Consider the following 17,890-nt stretch of genomic DNA (forward strand, 5'->3'; position numbering starts at 1 on the left):
GAAGTTTTTAAGTGCAAATTGCGTACCATGTGATGGTATTTAGCGTGCATCCGATCCATACAAAATACATTTGGACAGCTTTGAATGCGTGTTTTGTACAGTTTGAATGCGCGCTCAAATACCACGGGAATGATACCTCATTTGCACTAAAAAAAACTTATCTCAACTCGGAACAAACCACTCTAAGCCAACCATTGGGCTGAAGTGACACTCTTTGTACCCACTGTTTAGTCCCACTGGACAAATATTCTAATTTTAATTGCCTCGTCTCTACAACATCCTTCAACGCATCCCCTCTGTCATTTCTCCCTTCTCCCTCTCTCTCTCTCTCTCTCTCTCTCTCTGCACTTTAAAACCCACCCTCACTTCCCCACTTGCCTTTCTGTATAGTAAAACAATCTTCTCGACCTCTGCGAAAGTAATACTACTATTCATTAAACTCACCCCTCACATGACCAACTTGACTCAAAGGTCTCCAAACATCTCTTAAAAAAACCCACATAAAAACACTTCACTCAAACCTCCTCTCCCTTCAACCCCCTTTAACACAAGCCTGTCGCACACTGTCAGCGGCAAACGATCGGATTCTGGTCGGAGCCATGGTGGGTCCCTCCAAACCCACACCGCAAGCCTCTTTCTTGAAACGAGCCACTGTCATCCCCTTACTCCTCATCGCTCTCCTTTGCTCTCTCTCTTACTCCCTCGGCCTCTGGCAGAACCGCCGCGCAGCCGCCGATGCAGGCGGTGGCGCCACCACCAACCTCCAATGCACCCATTACACCCCCACCCAAAAAAACACCACCGCACTGGACTTCTCCTCCCACCACTCCGCCGCCGCCGCCGTCTCCGACGGCGTCAGAACCTACCCACCGTGCGCCGCGAAGTACATGGAGTACACGCCGTGCGAGGACGCGAGGAGGTCGTTGAAGTTCAAGAGGGACAGGCTGATTTACAGGGAGAGGCACTGTCCCGGGAAGGGGGACCTACTGAAGTGCCGTGTGCCCGCGCCGCACGGGTACAAAACCCCGTTGAAGTGGCCCGCGAGCAGGGATCTGGTGTGGTACGCGAATGTTCCCCACAAGGAGCTGACGGTGGAGAAGGCGGAGCAGAACTGGATCAGGTACGAGGGAGACCGGTTTAGATTCCCTGGTGGCGGGACCATGTTCCCCAACGGTGCGGATGCGTATATTGATGATATTGGGAAGTTGATCAATCTGGCAGATGGGTCTATTAGAACTGCCATTGATACTGGGTGTGGGGTAAGCTTTTATTTCTTCCAATTATCACTGCCTTTATATTATATTACTGCATGCATCATTTGCTTTTGGCTGAGACAGAGAGTGGTCTGGTGAAATGGAATCTTTTGCTTCTTTTCTTGGTTATTGATGAATGGACTTCGGTTGCTTTTGGTTTAAGGATTGGATTTTTAAGTTTATGAGTGTTTTGGATTTTGGTTGTTTGTGTTTGGGAGCTGATTAAGCAATGAACACATATGAGCTAAATACTTTAACGGGTTCGCAAACAAAAAGTTGTAGTCTAGTAATACGACTTTAAAACACAGCTCTGTCCTGAGTTGTTGGATGTATGGGGCTTGTAGGCATCCAACCGCTCTGAACCCAGTCCAGTTGTGTCCTGTGTCCGGAGTTGTGTTTAAAGTTGTGTCATGCTCATTTGCAACCCTCTTCAGTTTCATCTCATCCGTCTATATTGACAACCAATGATCCATATTGATTGATTGCCAGATTTTAATAGGATTCTTTCCAAACTCTTCTTGGAACGAATCTTGTAACAAATCTAAACTATTGAAAATATATTTTTTGGACGGATGAGATTACACTGACTGCTTTTCGCAGTCCAACTTCACGCTGCAAATAAACCTGATTTTTTTGTTATAATTAAAAATTCTATGATAATCCATAATTCAAAATTTAAAAATTAATTGGCTCCCCAACAAACCACAGTTATGGTGCATCATATCGTTGTAAATTTTTACACCTTTCTTGGAATTTTGGCTAAAATCTTTGTCAATTTATGACAATTTAGTTTTTGCCTTATTTCTACAAAACGTTTAGTACAAGCTATGTGTGAAATAACTTCATTTTTTAATCCAAAGATTCCAAATGAAAGGAATTTTTGTTACGTTCTCAAAATGAATAAAGTTTTCAAAAAGGATTTTGTTTCATTTCTAGTTAGAAAACGTGGATCTAGCTATTTTTTGGGTAAGTTTTTATGAGGACTTTTGGGTGAGCGTTAGATTGCAGCGATTTTCGGGGAAAGATAGTCTGAATTTTGACCAACAGAGATTATTAGATGGGACAGACTTTCCCAAATAGGTGGTGGTCTAGTCCGAAACAGGACAATTGAGCATCTCCAGACTAGCCCATTTTGTAATGCTAAAACCATTTGGGTATGCTTTCTTTAATGCCAAACCCTTATTTTCATCCAAATCTATTACGTATAATTTTTTAGTATGTTTTTCCTCCAAAATTTGTGCTATAACACATTGGTAAAGAAAGTGAAAAAAGGGTGTTAAAAAGGGGTTTGGATTTGGATCTCCCCTCACCCGGGTCAAAGAATGGGTAAAAATGGAGGGTAATGATTTTCACACTTCATTTTTTCGATAAATGCACTTCATTTTTTGTCTTTCAGTGAAACTTTTGTGCGTAATTTTTTCACTTAAAGACAAGAAGTGTAGGGCATTTACAAAAAAATGGAGTGCGAAAATAATTTCCCAACTGAAATACGGTAGACGAAAAGGCATGCCGTCGGAGATGAACTTTAAGTGTTTTTACTCGAATTTTAAGTTTGGGTGAAGATGCCCTTTTATAATTCTAATCTGGACCAGAATCCTTCCGGATGGGAGCACCAAAAGAGAGTCCCAGACACTCTTTTCTTGGGTAAAGTCGCTTGGATTTTTATGACTTGTCAGCTAGTTTGATGGGTACCCCATTGCGTTGTCATTGTCCAAAATTTAGCCGAGCAGATCACCCTGTTGCACAAGATGCTGTTCTGGATTCCGAGCAGTTTCGTCTAGATAACATATTCTAACGTATGGGGCTGGAAAGTGACAGGAAAGAGACAGGACGAGAAAGTGAGGTGAAAAAGAAAGGGACTTTTTTTTATCTCTTGTTTTATCTGTCTAGAAACTCAGAAGAAAACAATATGGATATTTTGAGGGGACGGTAGAACTGAGGGTTTTAGATCAGCTCACCCAATCAAATTGTGAAAAATGTGTGCAGACATCCATATTTACTGGGTGTGGATATCTGCTAGTTGAATGAAAAGGTTACAGAAAAAAGTAGAAGTTCGGTTTTCTACCCAGTGAGGCTGGGTTTCCCCATTTGTCTAAACGGGCTAAACAGGCTAGAGCCTAAAAAAGCGGATTTCGAGACAGGTCATTCATATGGATTGACTAAAAGTTCATTTAGCGGAAACAACTTGTCTAAGATCCTTAAGTTATAGGCATACTGTTTGGGGAAAACCCAGCCTAATTCGTATTTGCAGAGTGACAGTTTGACACAATTCAATCTGGGTAAGTTCTAAATGGCAAAACTGACAAACTTCCTGGAGCTGCCACTTGGTATTTTTGTCAAAGCAAAGGATGAGACTTTTGTCATTTCTTTCTAAGGTTAACAGTCTAATCATGCAGGTTGCAAGTTGGGGAGCTTATCTTCTGTCTCGAGATATCCTTACAGTGTCATTTGCACCGAGGGACACCCATGAAGCACAGGTGCAATTTGCTCTGGAGCGAGGAGTTCCAGCTCTGATTGGAGTACTCGCCTCCAAGAGGCTTCCTTACCCATCAAGAGCTTTTGACATGGCTCACTGTTCTCGTTGTCTCATTCCATGGGACCAGTATGGTAATCCCACTTACAAACCACACTTCATCTTTCCGATTACGTTAAATGAGTTACATGATGCGGTGTTAGGAATATTGCAGCACACAATATTCTTTCTAACTACATGATTTATTGTCGAAAGCATTTCATAGGTTAGTATATGTCTGGCAGAAGCTTTCACAACAAATTGTCCAATGTATCATTATGTAACCATGTGAGTCATTTGTGGCATCCAATGAGAAGTTAAGAACATAATATGAACATAGACTGGAGAAAGGATGGTCTTCCAAATCTAAAATTGGTCAGGATCAAAAGTAAATTTGGATGACCAAATCTCTAAAAAAATGATGGGTCCCCTCTAAGATTTTTTCAAAAAATACAAAAAATGAAGAAAAGAGGGAGTAAATTATAAAATCTCATGTGTCCCATCCATCCTCCATTTTGGTGGAATAGAGATGAGTTGGTGATGCTCCCAAGAGAACCATCAATGGCTAGCAAGAGCCAATCTGGCATGCACTTTCTCTGCAATGGAAGGACGATCTTTTCCGGTACTTTGCCATAATTGATTGCTCATCTACTTGATTTGATTTAAGCTGTGGAACCAGGTTGTTTGAAATAGAGAGAGCCAGATTGAGGTCCCATTTCGTTTACATTGCTTATTTGTTTAATTTTTATCTTATATTGACTATGTTATTGACACCAATAGGTGTCAGTAACGCAAGAAGAAAATGAAAAATGTAATTTCCAATACACTTTTAACACTTTTTAAGACAGTAGCGAACTTTCTATCTCGATTGGAATTTCCTTTTGAATTTTGATAGTGGCTCAAAACACTAATTGATTCATTAGTGTGTAGTATGTGATCCACTTCTTTGTGGCACAAAAGAGAATTACTTGAGAGAATTACCCATGCCTAAGGGCTAAGGCACTCCCCCGACTAAATTTTTTAGGTAGTTACAAATTGGTTATGGAATATGATCAACAAAAGGTATCAATTTGCTTATGAAATCCAAGTAAATACCAAGTAAAAAATTAATCGGGTACAAAGAACTCAGCTATCAAAACCATCTTTTCCAATTTCAATGGAGAAGACACTAGCAAAGTACAAAACCACCAAATACAACCAGAGAACTCAACTTCAATATTCTAAATTCGTCACTTCCCGCTTTATAGTACTATAATATTTGTTACAAAGCTAACCTGACATTAAACACAATTACATAATTATACTCCAACACCCTTCAACATGAAGAAAAAAAATACCAATCTCCAGGTGAAATCAGAAAATGGAGACCAATGTGGAAAAAGCTACCCTAGACCTACACTAAACCGGTGCCACGGTGTGGTGTTTAGCATTTGCCATAGTAATTTGGAAAGTTATTAAGTACTTTTATTTCTGCATAATTACTCTAATACTCCACTTATTATTTTACGGTTGTATTACTCACGATTCATTGCACGGTGAATAATGCACGTATAATATAAAAAAAAGAGAGAGTAGAATTTCAATGCAATTTTAACAAATATCTATGCATCTTTCACCATTATTGATACTAGTCTTTTTATTTTTCTTTACTTTGGCGGATTGGGCGGATGAAATGGGACCTCAATCTGGCTCTCTATTTCAAACGATGTGGTTCAATTTCAACCAATTGGTTCCACAGCTTAAAACAAATCAAGTAGATGAGCAATCAATTATGGCAAAGTACTGGAAATGATCGTCCTTCCATTGCAGGGAAACTACATGCCAGATTGGCTCTTGCAAGCCATTGATGGTTCTCTTGAGAGCATCACCAACTCATCTCTATTCCTCCAAAATGAAGGATGGATGTGACACATGAAATTTTACAATTTACTCCCTCTTTTCTTCATTTTTTGAAAAATCTTATAGGGACCCATCTTTTTTGTTAGAGATTTGGTCCTCCAAATTCCTGACCAAATTTAGATTTGGAAGACAGCCTTTTATTTTTGTGTTTATTGTTAAATTCGATGTGTTTTTGATGATAGTAATACATTAACCTTAAATACTTGTGGGCTACATTAACCAGAATGTATCATTGCCGACAGTGCATTATCTGTCAGTTGAATATCACAACAGACAACAGTGAAATATTTGATGTTACTCGTTAATATCCGAATTGCCTAATCAATGTTGATATCATTTCCATGGTACTAGATGGGGTTTACTTGATGGAAGTTGACAGAGTTCTCCGGCCCGGTGGATACTGGATCCTTTCTGGTCCTCCAATTCGCTGGAAGAAATATTGGAAAGGATGGCAGAGAACAAGGGAGGATTTGAATGGTGAACAGACTGGAATAGAAAATGTAGGCAAAAGCCTCTGCTGGAAGAAACTGGTGGAGCAAGGGGACATTGCTATATGGCAAAAACCCACCAACCATTTAGAGTGTAAAGCTCATCGCAAAATCACCCAAAACCCGCCATTCTGCCCAGCCCAAGATCCCGACAAAGCCTGGTTTGTGCTCCTCATTCCTGTACAAGTATTCCTTAATTTTCTTTCAAGAAACATAGATAGCACTTAGTTATGTTAGTTAAAATAAAACGCACATTTTTTTCCCATCATTTACAAATGTTATCTTTACATTTATGTCAGAAAGCAGCTTCAAAAAAAATATAAAGAAATTGTTTTGGTGTTTTGTGAGAAGTGGGTTGTTTTTTCGATTCTTTTCCCAAAACAGTTCTTGCAATCCAGCCACTAGGTCATAAAGAATAGATACAGGAGCCATGGTAGTGAATTTTATCAGAGTGAGAAGAGAAATTTCTAGTTTTATCTGTTTATTGAGATCAGAAAACAACGACACAGATAGACCACAAAACCTAGCGTTTGTACTGTATTACTTGGCCTATAGATTTATAATATCGCAATTACAACATCTTTATGCTCAAAGATGAAAATGACCATATTTCAGGTACACAAATATCGAGACTTGTTTAACTCCCTTGCCAGAAGTCTCTGACAATCAAGAAATTGCTGGTGGAAAATTGGCAAAATGGCCACAGAGACTGAATTCAATCCCGCCTAGAATCAGCAGGGGAACTGTGGAAGGAGTCACGGATGAGATTTTCCAGCAAGACAGCCAACTATGGAAGAGGAGAGTGTCTTACTACAGAACTGTAAACAATCAACTTGGCAAAGCTGGAAGATATAGAAACCTTCTCGACATGAATGCGTACCTGGGCGGATTTGCTGCTGCTCTGGTTAAAGACCCTGTTTGGGTGATGAATGTGGTTCCAGCCGAGGCGAAGATCAACACCCTTGGAGCTATTTATGAACGTGGATTGATCGGAACATATCAGAACTGGTAATTAAACTAATCCTCAATCTATGTTTTTGCGTAGATATTTTCCAGTTGGAAAATGATTCACAAACAGAAATTTTAAACCGAAAAGTCTACCAGAATGAGGTGGAAGTCGTATCTTTGAAATAATCAGCTGCGCGATGGGTATTTACTTTGAAATGGAAGCACTACAAAATGTCACATCATTCTGTATCGTAATTTTGGTACATAATTTTTTGTTTATATCATAACCCGTTAAGATTGTGGCTTATATAAAGTTGTTTTGATTTGCAGGTGTGAGGCAATGTCTACTTATCCTAGAACTTATGACCTCATCCATTCCGATTCAGTGTTCACGCTCTACAATTACAGGTACTAAATTTGAAAATTTCAGGGTTAATGGCTCATTAAGAGAAGAGTTCATGTTTCGAGATTCGTTCATTTTGTATTCTCATCATATTTCGCCACTGATATATGGGTTGCAGTTTTTTGGAAACAGGATCCATGACTATCAAAACTAACGCCAACGGTTTTCTACGCCGTAAATTGTGATTAACAGTAGACATGCAGCATCTGATATTTTGTTTTGCATCTTATGTGACAGATGTGAAATGGAAGATATTCTGCTAGAAATGGATAGAATTCTAAGGCCTGAAGGAAGTATAATCATAAGAGATGATGTTGATATTTTGGTTAAAGTTAAGAGGATCACAGATGGGTTGAACTGGGACAGTCAGATTGTTGACCATGAAGATGGACCCCTAAATAGGGAAAAGCTTCTGTTTGCAGTGAAGTTGTACTGGACAGCCCCTGCTTCCTCTGATCAAGGAGGATCCACAACTTTTTAGACCATTTCTCCTTCTTTTACTTCTGTTTTCTTGTTAATTTTCTTGGTTTGTTTTCTTCTTTTACCCCCTTTTTTGTTTTGCTAATTTTTTTTTAATTTTTTTGGTAATTTCCCAACTACTAAGCTAAATGCAGATTCATTCATCAATAGAAATAGAAATTGGAAAAATGGTACCACTGGCAAAATGCGTCATGCAACTTTCAAGTTGAAACAACACAAAAGCTATGAGCTCCAATCTTGGATTAGGTTACTCATGGAATTCTTCTTCATTTACCATCCACTCACCCCTATAAATGAAGCAAAAAACCCAATTCAGTCACGCACAAAAGAAAAAAAAAAAAAAACAAGGTTCAGGTTAGGAAATATTAAGTCATGGCAGCCACCAAATCACTTGTTTCCCTCTCCTCCGGAGCCACATTGGTATTCGCGCTCATTGCACTGGTGGTTCAAACCCAGGTGGCTCAGCCCCAGGCCCAAACCTACTCAGCCCAAACCTGCTCAGCCCAGCTCGGTAACCTCAATGTGTGCGCGCCGTTTGTTTTCCCCGGTGCGACCAACACTAACCCCAGCCCCGACTGCTGCACCGCGCTCCAAGCCGTGGAACAGGACTGCCTTTGCAGCACCATAAGGATTTCCGCTCGTATTCCCACTCAGTGCAACCTCCCTCCTCTCTCTTGTGGTGGTTAGTTACTTACTCTCTTTCTAACTAAGGTTTTTGGTTTGAAAGAAAGGAATCATTACCCAGAAATCCAATCAGTTGTGCAGAAACTGATTCACTGTACAGCATTACTCTATACTAAGTGGGTGACTTTCTATATTTATTTTGCAGTTAATTGAGGCGGACACTTGATCGATGGATCGGATCGATGAATAATGCGCGAGCTTTATCGTTTTTCTCGCTTGTTTTGTATCTTCAAGAAGCCTTTTGATCTACAGCAGAGCAGTGTTTGGGGTCATTTGAAAAGATTGGTGTAATAAAACAAAGAAAAAGATGTTTCTTTTTACGATGGTATCAAAGCACGAGCAGTACTATCATCAAACTATCAATTTTTAAGACATTATCCAAGTGCCTTGGATCTAAACAATAATCTCCATTGGCAGCATCACCAGCATAATCTGAATAGTTAATCAGGAAATCGTTTGACCCCATGAAAAAGTTGGACTAAAAGTTTGCCTAAGGTTTGTCTATCATCAGTAGAGCACATCATTTTTTAGTGTGTGTGTGTGTGAGAGAGAGAGAGAGAGAGAGAGAGAGCATTGTATTGCGGGGCATTCACATGCTACTGCTGACAATAAAAGTAAAATTAGATTATGAAGATCGTTTTTATAAACTAGAGTGAAAAACACCATCGGTAGGATCTTTTACTTTGCTTTTGAGTTGGAAATGGAAAAAACAGAGAGGAGCACTCTATTCGTTTTGCTTTTTAATTCACCAAAAGTGAAAAACTGAGTGGTGGAATTGCTGAAAGGTGGAGGATCCAAGCAGAACCAAAAATAACAGATGGATCCAAGCAGAACCAGAGTGGTGGAATTGCTGAAAGATATGGATCCAAGCACAACCAAAACCTTATTTGATCTGTATTCTCGAATTTCAAAGTTAAAACATGGACTGGAAGTGGATATGGCGCGCCTCCCCTCGACGCCACCTATTCAACACTTCATATGGCTCGCCATTCAACGACGTCTTGGTAACACCTTGGACAATCTTGTCGACCGCGGAATTACGACTATTAATATTTGTCCTGTTTGTAAAACACAAGAGGAATCTACTATATATTCACTGTCTCCGTGATTGCACCGTAGCACAAAATTTCTGGAATCTCCTGCACAGTCCACACTCTCTTAATTCGTCCTTCAACGGAAACATCACCCACTAGCTCAAAAGCAAACTCTTTCCACGTTGTTTACCCACGACTCGGGGGGCACGTTTGAGTGTCATTTTCCTCCTCTCAAACTGGCATATTTGGCTACACAAAAACTCCGTTATTCACTAAACAAACTGTGGGGCTGAAAAAATCCTTCAACCAGTGGCGGATCCAGAAATTGTATATAGATGGGTCACCTCTCAATCATAGCCTTGATCAAACAATAGATAGTGCAGGACATTAAGAAAAAATAAACAGAATACACTCTCCGTCCCAATTTAAATGCTTCCTACAGAAATTCTTGCAATTTTGAACTAAAAAAAACAACACATTTCTGCATATTATTATTTTTATTTTCTTACACTAAATTAAAGTATTCAATAAGTACTTTAATTTGGTGTAATAAAAATAAAAAAAATAATATGTGAATATATATTTTTTGGATTCGAAACTGCAAGGGTTTTTTGTTTTTCAGCCATTTGAGCATCATCAATAAAAAGAAAAGTTGGAGGAAGCTGCCAAGGTTCGAACCAGTGACCCATGACATAAAAGCCAACATTCTTGCCGCTGGTGCAAGGCGCCCGTTTTGCTATAATTTGGGTAATTTTATATATATTACTTATTTTCTCGGTTAAAAAAACATAATTCTAACAATTCTAGGTGGATCACTGTGCTTTACTTAAATCCGCCTCTGCCTTCAACCTCTTCCTCTTTATTGTCGTACGGTGCAAGGATAGAATGTTGAACTAGGTACCTGAAAACCGAAGGAGGATGTACCTCCGAGAAGACGTTTCGACAAGCAAGTTAGTAAAAATCGGAGAGGTAGAGGAAAATATGCTTTTAGTGAAGTTTGTAGGAATGAGAGAGATTAGATCCTTTTACCTTGTGGTATCACCTTTTATTTATAGGCAAGGCTTTTAGTTTTGGATAAATAGATGATGTCACTTTTAGCTATAAGTGGAAAGTTTCTAAATTCGGTCATAAGTAAAAAGCTTCTAGATGACTCTTTAATTCTCACTTGCAAGCACTATTCTTAAGATTTTTTCCCGAATGATAACGTACTTTCCGAACAAAAGTTTTATACTGCCGAACATGCTAAGGTCTTACCAAACGATCATGCGGTAAAACTGAAACATGCCAGAAAGGGAATAAGCTCAGGAGAGCCTCTGGGGGTCGGCACACACTCAGCAAACTGCAAACTGCAGAGTGCCCTATTGGTTCTGGCTACGAAAGAACCCTCTGAACCTTCCGAATCATGGATATTTCAGCCCCTTGCACAAACCACCCTCCGTTGAATGAGCAAACCTTTTCGATCCACCATCCTTTCTGAAGCCCTGGAGTGGGAATTCCTCATCCAACTAACCTTACCCATCACCCGTCCCCTACCCCGAACGACTCGAAATTGGATGGACACCCCCGGTACGTACTAGGAACCCTTAAACTTAACGTCGATGGCAGCATGGGCAGGAGATTTAGTGCGAGATTCCAATGGAAATTGGATTACCGGTTTCTCTTGCAAACTTGATTTTCTAGTATCTAGTTTTTTGAAGTGGAACTTTGGGCTGCCTTCGACGGCCTCAAACAACTTATTAAACGGCAAACAACTCAAAGGAGTGAAAGTTGAAATAGACTACGCCACAACCGTCGTTGAACTCTTAAACATAGCTACTGACCATGAACACCATCTTCTTCATTACTTGGTTGACAATTGCAGGTGCCTCCTGCAAGAGCGACAAATGCGCGGATTTGCTTTGTCACGACGCCAAGTCGCAGTTATTTCCGTTTTTTAGTTTATCTTTCGTCTCCGTAATTGTATTAAGTTCCAACTATTGGATGACAAGAAGGGTACCCGTTACCCTAAAACTTTGTATTCGTAATTTTATCCATGTTTATTTCCCGTTTAACCGAAAAACAAAAATGGATTACAATATGTGTCCGGTTTTGTGTCGTTCTCTCTGTCTAAATCCTTAACAGAAGCACATGCAATTTAACGGTTCGCAATTGTTTGAAGTGGAACTTAAGTCGCACAACGTGCAAGCATGAGCGAGAGTTCGCTCAAAACGCCCTTCAAAAGAATCACAGATTGTTAAACTTTGCAAAAGTGAGAAATGAGAGCAAAAACGCAAAATTAAAATGGAGAGTGGAGGTTGGACACCGGTAGATAATGTGAGGGGGAACCGGATATCATTTCATTGACCAAATCAAATTATGTTTGTTCTTGATTAGTACTAATTATAATAATAGCCCTAAAGTTTTCTTCCATTTTCCCTAAATTCATAATTTTTTGTTTAGCTTTTTGTCATAATTTTTTATATTAATCATTGATCTTGACGAGAGAAAATATAAAAATATAAAATTGTAGACTGAAGTTAAAAAAAAAAGTTTATATAGACAACACTATTTTGATACTTATTTTCTTTGTCTTCTTTGATATTTAAATTTTTAATATTTTTTTATTTTTAAACTCATTCGTCAAGTTGAAATATCATAAAAAAAAGGGCGCCGCTATTCGCAGCCCTTTTATTTTCTCTCATAGCCCACTGCATTTCGGTAAATGGTTGTTGAAAATCATAAATAACATTTCGGTAAATTTCTGTTGAAAACAAGATTATATTTCGGTAACTACATGTCGAAAATATATTTAATTTTCTGTAAATAACTGCCGAACATACATTTTCGGTAAAATATCTGTTGAAAAAAATATTATATTTCGGTAATTGGATGCTGAAAATATATCTCAATTTCGGTAACTAACTGTCGAGTATAATTGAAAATTTTTAACGAACTATGAAAGAAAATAGAGGGCTGCGAATAGCGGCGCCCTAAAAAAATATAACCCGAATAAGAACGGGAATTAAAAACTGTTTCCTAATCATCACCAAATTATGCTCACAGGCACCAATCTTTCTGAAATTTACACTTACCACCCCTTTGAAGTCCCTTCGCCGCTTCACCGGAGTTGGAACATAATTTTGCCAAACAGAGAATCTCTCACTCTAACTCCCGGGTCGGGTGTTAGATTCGTGACGAACCCAAACGTACCGTACAACCCTCTCTCTCTCTCTCTCTCTCTCTCTCTCTCTCTCTCTCTCTCTCCAGCTGACTCGAAACGCTGCTTGAAGAAGAATAGAAGCTTCATTACTGGGAGTTCTCAACTGAAACCCTAGTTTTCTCAGTCGCTGTCAGGTTCTCTCACTCTTGGCTTGTTTTGATTGTGTTACTTGTAAAATTAGGGCAATTTTAAGTGGAGGTTTGAAATTGTGATAAGCTTATAATAACTACACGAGCACTTGTTTGCTTGTCATGAAGCGATTTAAAGAATATCAAGACTGCGATTTAAAATGGCGCAGAAAGTTTGTGAATATGGATGATTAACATCAATTTTTAACTACGGAATTAAACTGCTTATCAATAGCTGGTTGAATTTCTCAAGTTGTTTTCTTTTTCTTTACTGCTGTGTGATACAAAGTAGACAAAGTGATGATAAAAAACAGCATAGGACTTGACTTATTGAGCCGGTATTTACAAAGTTTGAAAAGCGAGCCTTCATTTGTTTCAATGGAAGTCGAAGTAATTGCCATGGTTGTACTGTTGGTAATCTATGTTTGAATAACGAGCCTTCATGGGCTGGTTAAATCAAACTAAAACGTGAGAAGGCGGAAAAAGACGAACTTTTATGTTTGTGAATTGAAACTTGTTGCGGATAGTGTACTACTATAGTGCAACTTATACTATAAGAGAAAGCAAGATAAACCTAACAAGGAGTGTTTGAATCAGCAATTTTTGGGTAATATAATTGATGTAGCTACTAATGTGGCGAAAAAAGAAAGGTTCCTCGAAAGTACCAGGTGAAATCCTTATGTACGGAGTGTTGGTATATAAAGAGCGAGCTTGTTCTGGTTGAGGAAGTTTTATAATTTCCATGATGTAACAAAGAAGTGATTGAGGAGTTTCTATTTTGGTCTCATAGTTATTTGCTTTTGTTATGGAAAAGAATGAACACCTATTAGTAACAAAGAAAGTTGTTGTTGGTGTGGCAATGGTGGGTTCATTGTCCCAAGTGCATTACCCAATAGCCTTTCTTTCCCCTATGCTCATCTAACCATTGGTTTATGTTTTCATTTCTTCATGCGTAAGGCAGAAACAGAATTGATTTGTGATAGTAGTAGTTGGAAATCATTTTCTACCAGTTTTATGTGTTCTTAGTGTCATCTCTTCAATTGAAAATCTTTTTCCTTTAGATATGAAATCTTTTTCGTTATTAGTCTAACGGTTATCCATATTTTTGCAATCCTAGTATCTAGCATATTACTTTGATGCACAGACTGAATGTTCAAGTATTCCATTTAGGATCAATGTGTCAAATTATCTTCTTTGTTCTGCTGTTTATTTTTTGATGTTTCATTCATTTCTTCCCCTTCTATTAAAGGGTAATGGATAGGAACAATGATGACGTCCTGAGTTCTCACAAGGATGACATAGATTTCAGTCTCCAAACACCTAATAACTTGGACTTGAATATTGAGCAAGAATGCCGTAGCCCAAATGTGGCCCATGTTTCCTCAGTGCAATCCAATCTTTCCTCAAAACATGAATCTAATTCAGATGGGGCACTTAAAATTGGTATGGAGTTTGAATCAGACGAGCAAGCGTACAGATTTTACAACAAATATGCTGGATTGGTAGGTTTCAGTGTTCGAAAGGACTGGGTGAATAGGAGTAAGGTACACGGCCGTGTTGTATCCAGAAAATTTACCTGTTCCAGAGAAGGCTACCGGCGGAAAGACAAAAGAGATGTTAATGTGAAGAAACACCGGAAAGAAACAAGAACTGGTTGCTTGGCCCATATGATAGTTACTCGTCAACCTGATGGAAGATATCGAATCACTCACTTTGAAGCAAATCATAATCATGACAATATAAACACTCTGAATGGTCAGAACTTGGTAGAAATGCCATCAATGGGGGCAATGGATGATACTGGAGTAACTGAAGCTGACTCATCAAATGATCTTGGTAAGCAATCAGAAATAGCCTTTCAGTTGTTGGGTAGACGGTTTGGCGCTAGAGAAAACTTTGATTGCCCAGTAATAGATTTTGACAATTTTCTTAAAACTGGACGGGGAAGAGATTGGAAGGAGGGAGAGGCAGGACGTTTGTTGTACTATTTTCAAAGGCAACACTTTGAGAATCCTTCGTTCTTTTACTCCATACAGCTTGATGTTGACGATAAGATAAGCAACATTTTTTGGGCTGATGATAATATGGTTACGGACTACGATCACTTCGGCGATGTGGTTTGTTTGGACACAACATACAGAACAAACAACGAATTTCGACCATTCGTTCAGTTCTTAGGTCTGAATCATCATAGACAAGTGGTGATCTTTGGTGCTGCACTAATGTATGATGAAACTATTGATTCTTTCAAGTGGCTTTTCCGAACATTCATTGAGGCTATGTCTGGGAAGAAGCCAAAAACTATTCTGACCTTTCAAGATGCAGCAATAATTCAAGCAATCGAGTCTGTACTTCCAGAAACTAACCATCGTGTTTGTGCATGGCAAATGTACCGAAATTCTCTTGAACACCTTACCGATGTTACAAAAGATGCAGACTCATTTGCCAAAGATTTGAGGAGTTGTATTTTCGATCATGAGGATGAAGAGGATTTCATCCGTGCCTGGGATGCCATGATTGAAAAGTTCTCCCTTCAAAAAAATGAGTGGTTGCGATGGATGTTTAGGGAAAAAGAGAAGTGGGCTACAGTGTACAGCCAAAATACCTTTTTTGTTGACATGGAAAAAACACATCTAGGGGAGATTTTGTCAAATAATTTGAGCAATTATCTAAACCCAGACATGGATGTCCTACAGTTTTTCATGCATTTTGGAAGCGTGGTAAATGAGCAAAGATACAAAGAATTGGAAGCTAATTATGATATGAGTAGATGTACACCAAGATTGATGGCTAATGTGGTATTGCTAAAGCATGCCAATAGTCTTTATACACCAAGGGCATTTGAAGTATTTCAGAGAGAATATGAGAAGTGTTTAAATGTTGTTGTTAACCTGTGTGGTGAGAATGGTTCGTTGTTTGATTACAAAGCCAACACATATGGGAAATCTGGAGAGTATACAGTTGTATTTAACTCCTCAGATGATGCAGTCAGTTGCAGTTGTATGAAGTTTGAGTTTGTTGGATTTCTTTGTTGCCATGCCCTAAAAGTGCTCGATCATCGGAATATAAAGGTGGTCCCAGCCCATTATATTTTGAAGAGATGGACGAGGGATGCAACTATCGAAGATTTGAAAGAAAGTTGCGGGACCTCCTCCGTAGAAGAAAACCCGAAGTTAATTGCAGCTAGCCGTTACAGAGAATTGTGCCAGCGAATTCTTAAAATCTCTGCTAGGGCTTCTGATTCTGACAAAGCTTTTGTATTTGCTTCGAAACAACTTGATGAAGTGATGCAAGGAGTGGAAAAGATCTTAACGTTAAAACCATCTGATGAAACTCAAGCAGTCACCTCTAGTAGCACGGGGGCATATGCGTCTGAAAGTGACCAAGTGGAGATTTTTCAGGATAGGAATGTGATGGAGGGTCAAGATGACAGCAATACATTTAGGCGAACGAATGAAAGGGAGATCACTGTTTCTATTGAAGACCCACTAAATAATCTCATCGAGAAGATCTCCAATTCCCAAGCGTCTCAGAACGTACAAACACCCCCACCCGACAATGTCACCTCCATTTCATATCAACCAGCTTATGTTTCTTCTGCATCCTCATCTCTAAATCCTGTATCACAGGTACTTTGCTTCGGTTACCATTAAAGTAGTTATCCCATACAACCAAGGATTAAAATTTGATTTTGGTATGTTGTTTCGGCTAACCTAGGAAAGGAAACATTAGAAACATTTCCGAAACATTGGAACTTCATGATTCCCCTAATGTTCGATTCAGTCTCCTACGAAACAGACACAGTTCAGTCATTGTTTCAATGGAAACAAATTGAAGTTTTGTTCCTTGCATATAGTTTACGTTTTTCTTGTCTTAGCTTAGGTCATGTTAGAAAGCTTAGTGATTTTTTTTAAAACGACAGGGCTTCTTCAATTTTGAAGCAACTCAGGTGGTTGAATGCCTATACCAACCTCCTAATCTATCTATGGACCAGCAGTCCAATCCTCACACATATCAACAGCCAAGCCTCTTCTCTAACCAACACGACTCTCCTAACCAAGCTCAGTTGCTTCAGGTATTTAACCCGTACATTGTGACAATGTTTTGACGTTTATGATGCACCATGATTTAACTGTATTGTATGTTTTACAGGATTCTTTGTTTCGTAGTCCATTCCAGGAGTCCACACAGAGAAATCAATGGAGGCAGGTAAGTATTACCTCCATTATTGTCAATAAATTTGGCATTTTTTTTAGACTTCGATAATGACTTCTTGCACTTCGATAATGGATTACTTTGTGGTTTTGGACTTGTAGGCAATGGATCTCGATGTGCAACATCCACATTCGGCTTCGTTCATCCGTTATGATCAAAGATACAGACCACCGAATGGCGAACATTTTGTGTCCAAATAGTGACGGAAAAGATACTCGTTATCATTCTTCACTTCTCACCAAAGTAATTTAGGAATTGTACATTATCTTCCAATGCAATTTTTTTTAATCATAGCAGGGGGAACGATAATGGTTTAACTTGCCCTGGTGTATGTATGTACCACAAGCAATAGTCAATTATAATGATATACGGAGTAATTTATAAACTTCAAATTGTTGTTTTCCGTTGCAAATCCTCTCAAGTTTTTGTTTGGTATTCTGGGAAATCTAGCAGGAAAGGATTCCCATGTAAAATTACCAGTTGCAGTGAGCATTTTGAGAAGCATTTATCTTGTTGAGAGAAATCTATAGTACGTAACCCTGTATCACAATAGACGTTGTGAGGCTTTGTGGTGGTTGTTTCGAACTATTATGGTGTACTAGAATCGGCTATGAAGCTCGTAAGTTTGATGTTTGGTATGAACAATG

At 38.9% G+C, this 17,890-nt stretch overlaps 2 protein-coding genes across 3 annotated transcripts; both read left to right on the forward strand.

The window, feature by feature from the left end:
- Positions 1 to 251: 251 nt before the first annotated feature.
- LOC131300220 (probable methyltransferase PMT16) lies at positions 252 to 8,151 on the forward strand. Its single transcript, XM_058325935.1, has 6 exons — positions 252 to 1,259; positions 3,650 to 3,860; positions 6,016 to 6,313; positions 6,768 to 7,160; positions 7,431 to 7,508; positions 7,741 to 8,151. The coding sequence occupies exons 1-6, from the start codon at positions 600 to 602 to the stop codon at positions 7,982 to 7,984; spliced, it is 1,884 nt and encodes a 627-aa protein (XP_058181918.1). The 5' UTR covers positions 252 to 599; the 3' UTR covers positions 7,985 to 8,151.
- A 4,606-nt stretch (positions 8,152 to 12,757) lies between these two features.
- Positions 12,758 to 17,635, forward strand: LOC131300221 (protein FAR1-RELATED SEQUENCE 7-like). Of its 2 annotated transcripts, none has more exons than XM_058325936.1 (5): positions 12,758 to 13,034; positions 14,278 to 16,657; positions 16,951 to 17,103; positions 17,181 to 17,237; positions 17,345 to 17,635. In XM_058325936.1, exons 2-5 carry the CDS (start codon positions 14,282 to 14,284, stop codon positions 17,441 to 17,443), a joined length of 2,685 nt encoding a protein of 894 aa, XP_058181919.1. In that variant the 5' UTR covers positions 12,758 to 13,034; positions 14,278 to 14,281; the 3' UTR covers positions 17,444 to 17,635. The 2 variants fall into 2 exon arrangements, with proteins under 2 accessions (XP_058181919.1, XP_058181920.1); XM_058325937.1 differs by having other exon boundaries at positions 12,758 to 13,029.
- The last annotated feature ends 255 nt before the right edge of the window (positions 17,636 to 17,890 follow it).

This window comes from Rhododendron vialii, chromosome 9a, assembly GCF_030253575.1.
Source record: "Rhododendron vialii isolate Sample 1 chromosome 9a, ASM3025357v1".
Lineage (NCBI taxonomy): Eukaryota > Viridiplantae > Streptophyta > Magnoliopsida > Ericales > Ericaceae > Rhododendron > Rhododendron vialii.

What these genes read in the sequence shown, in the direction of transcription:
- LOC131300220 (XM_058325935.1), top strand. Translation starts at nt 600, where the DNA reads ATGGTGGGTCCCTCCAAACCCACACCGCAAGCCTCTTTCTTGAAACGA. An exon ending in CAAGATCCCGACAAAGCCTG is followed by an intron (nt 6,314 to 6,767) that starts GTTTGTGCTCCT and finishes ACCATATTTCAG; the next exon opens with GTACACAAATATCGAGACTT. An exon ending in ATCGGAACATATCAGAACTG is followed by an intron (nt 7,161 to 7,430) that starts GTAATTAAACTA and finishes TTTGATTTGCAG; the next exon opens with GTGTGAGGCAATGTCTACTT.
- LOC131300221 (XM_058325936.1), top strand. Translation starts at nt 14,282, where the DNA reads ATGGATAGGAACAATGATGACGTCCTGAGTTCTCACAAGGATGACATA. An exon ending in CTCTAAATCCTGTATCACAG is followed by an intron (nt 16,658 to 16,950) that starts GTACTTTGCTTC and finishes TTAAAACGACAG; the next exon opens with GGCTTCTTCAATTTTGAAGC. An exon ending in AGAGAAATCAATGGAGGCAG is followed by an intron (nt 17,238 to 17,344) that starts GTAAGTATTACC and finishes TTGGACTTGTAG; the next exon opens with GCAATGGATCTCGATGTGCA.